This window comes from Corvus moneduloides, chromosome 1 (assembly GCF_009650955.1).
Source record: "Corvus moneduloides isolate bCorMon1 chromosome 1, bCorMon1.pri, whole genome shotgun sequence".
In the NCBI taxonomy this organism is placed as follows: domain Eukaryota; kingdom Metazoa; phylum Chordata; class Aves; order Passeriformes; family Corvidae; genus Corvus; species Corvus moneduloides.
This window is the reverse complement of record NC_045476.1, coordinates 126,972,031-126,983,502: the sequence shown is the minus strand read 5'-3', so window position 1 is coordinate 126,983,502 and position 11,472 is coordinate 126,972,031. Positions and strand designations below refer to the sequence as shown.

General features: G+C 36.4%; 1 protein-coding gene across 1 annotated transcript in view; it reads right to left on the bottom strand.

Annotated features, from left to right (window-relative positions):
• Positions 1–2,890: 2,890 nt before the first annotated feature.
• YTHDF3 (YTH N6-methyladenosine RNA binding protein 3) overlaps positions 2,891–11,472 on the bottom strand; it is a 29,172-nt gene continuing 20,590 nt past the window's right edge. Inside the window, exon 5 of the mRNA XM_032126479.1 lies at positions 2,891–9,534. Within this exon, the coding sequence (XP_031982370.1) occupies positions 9,511–9,534 (24 nt within the window). The 3' untranslated portion in view covers positions 2,891–9,510. The remainder of the gene's footprint in view (positions 9,535–11,472) is intronic.

The window sequence follows — 11,472 nt, the reverse complement described above, 5'->3', positions numbered from 1 at the left end:
CTCCCTTAAGACTCAGCAGTTCTTCTCTTTGAAAAGCTGCACAGAGCTCATCCTTCTTTAAATTTTGCTAGCAGATTAGAGGGTAAATTACTTACCAACCTGGATGTTTCCCCCTTGACTTCCTTCCTCAGGCAGGAGTGATTCGAGGTCAAGTTCTTACCTTTGTGCGGAAAGTTGCAACCAGCAGAGAACTGCAGCCATCCTGGGAGCATGCTCCCGTATTTCCACCTCTTCCCTCTGACTCATGTGATGGAAGACTTGTACTACAATTGTTTTCTCCCAGATCAAACTCTAGACTCAAAAATGCTTAATTATTATCAACAATTTTACTTCAAGACTCCTTTGCAGCCATTTCTGTGCATTCTCTATCATTGATTCACCCTGTACCTCCTCATTAAACCCTTTTCAGTCCCTAATGCTTCTCTATCTTCATGGTCCTTTCCCTAGGATTTCCATGTATCCCACCACTACTGACTTCTAATTAACCCTTTTCCCTTTACACACACACACAAATAAAAAATATTTGCTCTCAGCACACTCTTCTTTCAACTATCCCCATTTCCTCAGTCTGTCTTATTTATAGGCTTTTAAGTCCAGTGACATCCATTTGTGAAGTCTAAAGCATCTCATCCTTTGCATGTCCTTCAACTCTCCTGTAGAAAATGTGATTTATTATAATAGGATTATTATATTATCAGTTAAATATAGATGAGTTTATGCCTGCTGACGGTTGACTAAGTATAAATATAGGAATTACTGTATTACATTTGTGCATTCTAGTTGAGGATCTTTCTCAAAAAATACAAAGAGGAGAAATTTGTGCACACCAATGTTTGCAGAAATATTTTAAATATCCAGATTATTAGATATTCAAGATTATTTATTCAAGATTATCTTTTGACTGCCAAGTGAATATCAATTCTTCTTTCTCTAGCAGTACTGTCATGCCAAAATTTAAGAAAAATTAGCTAATTTATTTAAATAAATCTTATCACACTGAATGACTTAAAAGCGCAGCACAGTATGCAGCTATTCTGTTCTGGGCAGGCCAGCACACCATTATCTCAGTGCTTCATCAAATCATTAATTGCCAATCTGTACTCAGAGGGTGTTTTTTTTCTCCCATTGCTCAGGAAAAGAAAATACTCTGCAGCAGGGATGGTCTCACTTGGGGTCTCTAGTGTCTGTGCCTCAGTGGTACCTTAACTTTTGAGAAAACAATTGTAAAAAACCAGCAAGTTATTTGATCAGAGATCTGACATAGGAGTAACCTGCTCCAAGTCTCCTTTCACAGCAGGCTTACCTTGCAAAATGAGCTGTGTTATCTTCCAGGGTCACACAGGTAGCAGTGCCTCAGCCAGATGCTTCTCTTTGCGCACCTCTTTGTGGGCTGGTGGATTGCTCCTGAGCTCACAAACTCACAGTTAATTGTTCACTTGCTTGCATTACACAAACTTTTTCCTGCACTGCTGGTAGGTCTTTCTGAGGGATTTGAAGACGGAGAGGGAGGGAAGGAAAAGTACCTTCCAACTTTGAAAATAAAGTAAAATTTCAATTTCTCCCCAGTGAAAAAAAAAAACCCTCAGATTTTTATTCTTAGCAATCATTAGAACTGTAGGTTTAAGATCAGAAATTCCTTCAATTATGAAAAGACCCCAACAAGCACCAAATATACCCAAAAAGCCTAAGAGAAACTTAGTTCCATACTGAACCTACATACAAATGTGTAGTAAAACTGCACATCTGGACAGCATTTCCTCAATTTCCTTTTACCTTAGGTTTTGTTGGTGTACTTTCTTCCTATAGTTGAAAATACCATACAATTCACCTGTTTTCCATTTTTTGGAAAGATTTCCCTCCCACTTGTTTCAACCAAATGAACCAACAGCTCATTGTTCTTTTACATACCATAGGTATGATTAATTGAATTGCAAGGAATGGAAAAAAAACATCACAAGAAGGCAGAAAGTCATGGTGTCCTTCCAAGAGAATTTTCTGTTGTAGACAAAGCAGGCAGGTTCACTGAACGAGATTTAAGTTCCTCGGTCGCAACCTTACTCTTAGATATAAAGATGGACACCAAGTGAGAAACTCCATCGTGGTGGAATGCTGCAGAAAAGCCGTGTTTAACAAACTTTTTCAGTCCATCTAAAAAGTCTTGAACACCATTAAGACAGATTTGGCACAGAGAAAACTAAATAGAACGTGCAAGAGAGTTAAGCCACAAAGTGTGTGGGAAAATCTCAGTATTTTTTAATGTAAAGCTCGCATTTCATTGTCTTGTCATTTAATCAGTATGAGAATAAAAATGATGCAACTCATCGCTATAGCCCGCTCCAACTATTATTCTCAGAAATAAACTAGTAACTGAGTAACTTCTTCAGCTAACCAGCATTAAGTATCACCGCCCATGGGATCAGCTGGCTAAGTCTAGTGCAGAAGCAATGGCCTTGCTTACTGAAAGAAAGGATGAAACAGGGAACCTTTTACTGGAAAGCAAGGTAAGGCTTTAAACTGATTTAAGACCAAGAGCAAAATCATAATGTGAAGTAAAAAGCAGAAGAGAGATGTGAGATAAATGAGGGGAAAAAAACCAAAACAAAAATCCCATTGCACGCAGACCGATTCAGGAGTTCAACCGGACCGTGCAAATGTATTTAGTTTTAATTCTTCAAAAGATTCTTCCAGTATGAGAAAAGCTACATGGAAAACAAGAATGAAGACCCATCTTCACAACACTCTCTTGGCTGTTTAACATCCTTTGTCCCATACAGCTGAGTCCTCTTCAGTATTCCAGCATTTCATCTACTTCCCAAGACACGCATTCCTGTCTCCAACTTTGACTTTCAGTTTTCAAAAAAATCATCAATACTCACTAGCAACCCAAAGAGCAGATAATGATAGTTATTTATTAACATTTAAAATAAGCATAAATTTCAGTAGCTAAAAAAATTCTCTGAATTGTTCTGCATGTGGTATTCTTCAAATTAAAGAAGATCAGTACAACTGAAAGACCAAGTATTATCATCAAATATGAAGTCGAATGGAATACAGATCAAGTTAATAGCAATTACATTACATTAACTTGAAGAAATTAAATAGTTTTACACATTTCTGATGAAGCACCACACTCACAAGACCCAATGAAGCATCTCATGAGAACTGAGCTGCAAATCAGTTAAGCAGCTGAAAACAAACTCGCAGCCAATTTAAGTTAAAAAAAAAATTATGGTAAGAATTTAGTAGCCATGTTTTCCAGGTAACTAGCATAAGAGGGATAGATTTAACATCCAATGTATTCCAGTCACACATCACAAACATCTGAATTTTAACCAATTTAACAGCTCTTTATTTCTGGAAGAAGAGATCCCAGTACTCTCATCCCCTATTTCACATAGCTGCTAATCCAAACTGATGCAAACTCCAGTAGGATTCTTGGGTAACAGTGAACAGCAGCTGCATATATTAATGCTTGCAAAATAAAATTTCAGCTTTTTTTTTAAACAGTAGATATACAATTACAGTAGATAATGAATGATCCACAACCTTTAATCTCACCCCTTTACCGAAATGTAATAGCTTAAATCAAAGCTAAACCTCCATTTAGCTTGCTCAAATGCTTAGTTTGGAAATTTTTATTCCTGGACTCCGCATAAAGGGAGGATTTCTTTTTTTAACATCTGAGGTTCTTTCAGATGTTTGCAGAACAGGAAAGAAAGGATGCATAAATTCAGAGCGCAAGATGAAAGTGTAATGCTTCACATAAGAGGGCACAAATCAAGACAGCTTGTGCATTTGGAAGTCCATAATCTCAACTTAAAACACAGTCAGTCATCGATCTAGAGTATCTTGTTTCATTTTACATGAACACCCACTTCATTCTCAAGACACACGTAAACTTGTGCAGGCAGATGAAAAGTTATGGTATCCCAGAGTGGATGAAATTCAAACCAACAATAAAAAAAAAAAAAATTAAGTTTCCCAAGAGTTACAAACTAATTTTACAGGCAAAGGAAGTTAATTCAGTATTAAGATGACAAGTGCAAATGCACACAGGATACGCAAACAGCTTATAAACTCTCACTGTTAACACTTTGGTTATCACCAGCACTAAAATTCAGAAGAACGCTTAAAAGTGGACCTTTGTATTTTAATTACTGCATCCTTAAATTCCAATGAAATACTGTCTGTTTCCACCTTCTGAATGAAAATGCTGCAGAGTTAACTTTAAAAAATGGCATACACCACATAGGAGACTGAATTAATCCAGTTATAAAAGCAGTATTTCTCTATTTACATTGTGGCAAACAAGACAGACTGAGACAAGCTAAACTCAGTCAGAAGATTTCCTCTCTCTACAGAAGGAAATAAGTGAAATCAGGAACATTTTATAGATTCTGAAAACAGCATTCAAAGCCAGGCTTCCCTTATGAGCATCCAAAGGAAACAGCTGACAGACATACCCAGTGGAGTTTTCACAGAAAAGGTAGTAGGGAAGTGGAAAGGAATGCTTACTTAGACAGGAGTAAGAAATTCACTGTCTCTTCAGTGTTTAACTAAGAACAGAGGTCTGGAGAAAGATACTTGAAGACCCACCCATCTGCACTCAGCCTGCAGTGCGGCAGAACAAGTTTATTGTGAAATACGTAGGAAAATTGACTGGAGAAGACATCCAACTGGTCATTGACTCCTGTTTGTTGCATTTTCACTTGCGGGAAGGACAAAGTCAGAAAAGAACAGATAACACAAACATAATGCATCTCCTAATATTAATAAGCAGCAAATTTTATTATTAATATTTTGCTTAGAGAACCCTGGACACTGACAGTATCATCAATAAGAATGCTTCATGATAATTATGAGAAGAGAAATACTGTTGAAAGCCTGGAACGGATACAAATTTAAATTTGTGAACTGAAAGGTTCATATTCATATATTAAAATGCACTTTATTAAAATATGTAAAGTAGAACAGACAGTATAGAACAGGTGCTTTGCAGAAAGCCTGCCAGCTGTACACTAGTATTTGTATATGAGGCCAAAGTAATTTACTTAGAATTCCTATGACCCATAGAGAAATTCTTTCCTCTCCCATGCTGAACTACAGTGAATGTGTCAAGTGGAAAAGAGAACAAATAAGGATGTGAACAGGTTGCTTCTGAGGAAACTTTCAAACATATTTAGTAAGATCCAATGGTCTCTTGTTAGAGAATTCTCATCTAAGTCACCAAACTGCAATGGTACGAACAAAATACACCAAAAAACACCCCCACAAAATCAAAACCAAGGTTTTGCTACACCTAGATGGAAAAAAACCGCTCTCTTAACATCTCTTAATTTATCACTAAATTATATGGATCTTCACACAACAAAAGGATAAACAAGACACTGAAAATCTTTGTGTATTTCCTTAACTAAATGGTAGGAAAATTAGTACAAATGGCTCTGGAAATCTATTCCTAAAGGGTGATTTGCATTTGAATGCCTAGAATTATTCATTTAAAAAACAGTGCTGGAGAAAATTCAAAGACTGTCTCCACTGGATTTTCACTGCACTACAATCAGATGAAGTCTGTAAACATCCTTCTGGTGAAAGAGTCACCAGAAATTTTGAAAAATTATGGTAACTGCTACTTACAGAATTTAAAACACTGTTGCTTCAACTCAGTTGCAGCTAGGAAAAATGCACTGATTTTTTTAGGAATTTTCTAGGATGACCCTGCTTGAGCAGGGAGGTTGGACCAGATGACCCCACTGTGGTCCCTTCCAACCCGACCCATTCTGTGATTCTGTGAATATATTTCAAGTATGCAAGTTCTCCTATGAAATAGAAAACAACTTCAAAATAGAACCTGGACTACACAATCAAAAATATTTAAGATGCTTCCTCCTAAATATTGTATTATTTGCACTTGACCTCAACATTATCTTTTGTTTGGTGCCATAGATTTGCCTGGAATAATTTTGGCAAGGGGCTTTTGCATCTAGATTTTGCAGACAGTCAACACTGAAACTGCTAGAGTACCCAAAAAGAAGAAAACAGAGAATGTAGAGAAGCAAGTACTTCATAAATTAAGCCCAGAATAACAAAATACATGAAGAATTGCGATTTGTCTAGTTGTGAATATTGACTTTTGCCCAATCCAAGTCCATCAAAATAAGCAGTGCCCATGTTTTCCTTAAGCCAGCAATGTGTGCGTTCAACTGACAGAAATTATTTCTGTCAATTATCAAAAAAGCTACGTGAAAGATGCCGATGTTACAAAGTCAAAGATATTCAAAGATGAGCAAAACTCTTACAATTTTAGTTTGTCCCACTTGTGTTGGTAGGACAAGCTTTTCCACAGTAGCTTTCTATGAGAATTCTCAGGCCTCCTCAGACTGGAAGAGGCAATCAAAATGGCGACTACTCAGCATTTCCTCCCTCCTCCTCGTATCACTAAACGTGTGATAAAATTGTATCTCACTTGTACACTACCAAAATCTTACACTGAAAGCAGAATTTGTTTTGTTTTTTTTCCCCTGGGAAGCCTTTCCCGCTTTTAAATATTCTGCTGCATCTCTGGCTCACCAACCTCAGGTGCTATATATATAGCGCAGCTAAGCCTGTTCAACAGGGGGTACCTGCTTCTGAAAGAACAGGTCTCTTTCTTTTCCCTCCCACCATCTCCCTTCCAAACACTTAACATCACACAGAACTGGCCAACCATTAAAGCAGCAGAAAATGGCTTGAACTGGCTCAGTTTGGATCACAGGAAAACAAAGGCTGGCACAAAGGAGGAGGCACCAGGAACAGAAAAGGGGTTCCACTGATTCCTCCATTAGCAAGTTAGAAAGCAACCATTGTAACACCTTCACCATATTGAAAAATCAGACCAAAAAAAAGGCATTTCTACATTTATTTGAGATATTAAGCACCATTCCTTTTCTTTCTGGAGGAAAAGAACTTGTGCATAAGGAAGCTGAAGGCTAAAAGCTTCACATGTCCATTAACTAATACAGCACTCCACAGCTGATTTTACAATGTTATATACTATTTTTACAGTACTTCATATGCACATAAAATTCCTTTTAATTTCAGCTGCACATACTAAACTCTCAGCAGTCAGCAAATCAGTTGCAACATGACTAACACCATCAGCAATCAAACTCTTCTATTTGTAGATTTGCTAACAATCTTGAAACAGTGTAAGAACTGTCACAGCTCTCTAAATGTGATCACCTCCTTCTCTCACAATCCTGTCTCATCTTCCCAGTTTTCAAAGCCTGCAACAGAGTGATGAACCCACTTGATATAAACCTGATCCAATATAAGAGCAATGCTCATGCTATTAGAATAAAAGAGGCATGAGGTAAGGCAGGAAATACTAACAAAGCCTGCAAAAATATGAATACTGCAGTGAAAGCAAACTAGAGTTGCACATGCAATCAATTCCTGAATGCTTGACTCCAACATCAGCTTTCTGGTAACTGGAAACTTCAGGGCATTTTCATAAGGTATTTTTGTTATAAAGAAGCAGAAACATGCTGATACCTCGACTTATCACAGAAGAACTATGTTCTTTGGACTCACAACACTGACCTTTGCCACTTCAGCTGATCAGTGACAGTTGGAATAAATCAGCCCACAAAGGGAAACAAATAGCTATAAAATCTTCCAGCAAGAAACAGATATGCATGGAAGCAGTAATTTTTGGGCTGAAGCCAAATTTCATAGGGATCGGGCTTGAAACCTTTGTCTCCTAATCTCCTCTTACAATATGCACTTTGCTTATCCCTCCCTTATCCTGCTTGCTATTTGTTACACATCTAACATTTAGGTGACATTGCTTCTTTACTCCAAAACACAGAAGTAGCTTCCCTTCTGAGCTTCCAGAAAACTGGCAGTAAAAATTAAGATTCATTTCTGCTACTCTGCAGTCTCAAACAGTATTTAAAATAATGAGCAAGAAGTGTGCACTGAACTCTAGTGTTTGCATGGTTGTAAAGAGTGCAAAGGGCTTAAGAAGAGAGAAAGCAAAAGTCAGCAAAATAGTCTGTATTCAAAACAAACCTTTGCTACTTAAGCTCCAGAACTTTGACTGCCAAAATTTGTAAATGAAGGACTTGAAACGCAATATAAACATCTGTGTTGGACAGTAAGACATGAAACATGTTCAAACAATATGTGCTACTGCTATTTTAAGCTATAAGATATCTGACTTCTACATTGCTGTTCTAAAAAGAGAAAGCTATCCCTGGAGTTTGGTACAGGTTGTTCAGTAATTTGTACAGTCAATACACCCTCTTAACAATTTTTCAATATTCTCTTCCAGCAGACAGAATGTGTTGCTATATGAACTGAAACAGAAGATATACTTTAGAGTTTAAAAACTAGTATAGAACTGGCCCGTTTAATATGTGTTCTAAAATTCTTGTTGCATGGTTCTAAAATCATCTTAACATGGTTATGAACATGTAAACTCCATGGACCAAAGTATTTTTCTCAAAATATTTTCAAATAGGGGGAAAAACATCTCAATGTTGGCACAATGAAACAAAAAAATTTGAGAAACAGAGTATATGCTTGCTAAACAAGAATTATGTTTATTTAGCTAGTGAATCACCTAGAGGAGTAAATTTTCACTTTCATGATAGCAATCTGTCAGGCTTGCAAACACCCAGAAATAGGAATTAAAGATTATTTTAAATGTAGTTATAAAGGTCATAAAAAGTCTGATTTAGACTGAGGTACATTTACTCAAAACTGAGATTCATTGAGTGGTAGCAAACAAACAGTTCCTCAGACAAATGCACTTTTTTCAGTATACATGTTACAGAAAAAAAATAAAGAAATGTGCATTAACTGGTGGTGTCCACCAAGCTGCATATTAATATTCTCTTACACCAAACAGTTTGAAACAAGGGAAATGTCATTCTATTATAATTTCCTGTTACAATTCATTTGGCTAAACTGCAGCTTAAAGTTGCTTTGCCATATTAAAAGATTACTACAATAATTTTCACATGAACATTTAGACTTGAGTTTTACTCCAGGACTAAATATGGCATGATCTGCTTTTTAATCTGTTGAATAGCTAAAAACTGACAATTAAAAAAACTACAACAAAGAAAAAATTAAGTTGAAGCAATGTGAATCTCACATCATTGAACCACTTCTAATGGTTAAATGTTAGTATTTAACAAATTCAAAGAGTTAATGAATCCTTGCATTCGTTCGGTCTCCTGTGCCTTAGCTAGGATGCATAAATACAAAAGACAGCAGATACTGGTAAAAGCTTCAGGACAGAAAGTGCTTGACGAAGGTACAGTTCTCAAGTGTGTTTGGTGAGAGAGTATAAGGGCAGATGCACTGATGAGAACCATTACAAGAAGAGTCAATTTCGTGTTAAAGTGTTCAAAGATGTCACCTTAAGCAGAAAAAAGCTTTAATAACGTCTTCTTAGACATATTAGGCATTTCCAGAGTCTACATCATTAGTGTTGTATTCTAGCAGGACATCTCCATATAGTTATTGTTTGTTTCTATTTCTCTCCTGAAAAAAACAAAAACAAAAAAGGACAATCATGTTAATACACACAGATCAATATTATCTCTTTCCTTCCATTACAGCATTTTCACTGCTTGCAATTTAGCTAAATCAGGCAAAACGCTTTCGAAAAAGCTTCAATTATTTTCTGGAATATGAAATCATACATTTTAAGTCAACTTCTTAAAGAGAAACACAGAAGTATATGTCAAACTAAAAGGCAAACATGTTCCAAAAAAAGCTATCAAAAAAAGGACTTATAATGTCACTTTTAATTCACTCACAGTAAAATATATTGCACAAAGTGAACTGAGCAAGGAGACCAATGGGCCCACAAATAAGGCAAGATATACTTGCCTTATATATATAAATCTTCTGCTTAAGTTGTCAAGAAATGTTCTACTCTCCATCCATTATATCCCTGGAAAAATACGGTATTGCCAGGTATCTCCCTCAAAGCCCCATACAATAAAATGTTCCAAAGTGCTTAAGAACAAAAGGTAAAGTAACTAGTTGGCCCAATACCTTATCCTCCATACAAACACACAAGTGGCAAGAAAAGCATTTTTTTTAAGAAGCCCCATCCACACCTTTTTTTAGAAATTACTTTCAATAACAAAATGGAAAGTCAGTGAAATAGGAATGGCTACAAAGAAACCTCACTTCAATGTGAGCCTGAGTTGCAGTGACGACCATATTAACTACACAGCCCTCATAGCACTGTGTTAAAAATGCCACATTTGGCATTCAGGGCTGACATACTAATGGCACTGTAACTATCAGGGACTAACAAATTCGTACACTGTAGTACAAGTCTAACAGAATAAATTACATTTTCAGTGCTTAATCATCATCGTCCATTTTCTCTATTTTGTTCAAGATAAACATACACTTAGGCATTATGACTACCTCTAGCAAAAAAATAAAAACTGATCAACAAACTATCTTTTTGCCTTCATAATGCATCTTCTAGACTGTAAAAAGACACCGTGGTCTGAGTGTAAAAAACTAAGACCTCATCTTTCAATAGCATTTTCCATAACACATTTCTTTATATGTACAACTGAGCACATTATAGAAATAGACTAATACCTGCATGGAAGAGAGGCATGTTCTCATCCCCATTAAAAAAGAATAAAAAAAGTGTAAAAATACCTCTCCAGATTTTTATTATTATTGCATCATACAGCATATCAAAAGTGGAACAGTAACATAGCAGGGAAAACAAAATAACCCAGGAGGCATTTGAACAATGATTCCAAAACCACTCTCTCCATATCACATTGAAACTTTACTATGTTAGAAACTATTTAAGAAAATTGCAAATTAGCATATGAACCCACATAGAGTCTCCCAAAAAGACAGTCTAGTGCAAGAAGAAGGTATGTAACACTTATACTGGTTATTACTGGTGATCTAGTCCTTTGCAAGACAGATCTCCAAGTTGCTTCAAGACAAACGCCAAAAAAGTAAAGCTCAGTCTTGGTCACAATGAGCAGCTCATGGTCCCAGCAACTGTGCGTCTAAGACTGGACATTTGCTAGAGTGGAACTTAAGTATATTTAAAGTGAGAATGATACTTGTGCTATTCTGCTAGAAAAACTTTTTTCTGAGCCCAAAAATATATCATCAATATTTTCATAGTAAGATACTGCTTTTTATATGTAAGATTGATAGTATCAGTCATTAATACAAGCTGGTATCTTAACAATGCACTCTTGGCTGAAAACAGATGATGACTGGCCTCATGCCTCACTGTGAGGGTAAGGCATGCAAAAATAGCCTGCTCAGGCACATCTCAGATTATTCCTCTAATATTAGCAGACTTCAACTGCAAGAACTACACAAAGTGCTCAAAAACACTCCTGTGGTAGTAAGTAGGAGCCTATGAAACTGCAGTATTAAAATATAGATATTTTATATTGAACAATTTTAAATACAACC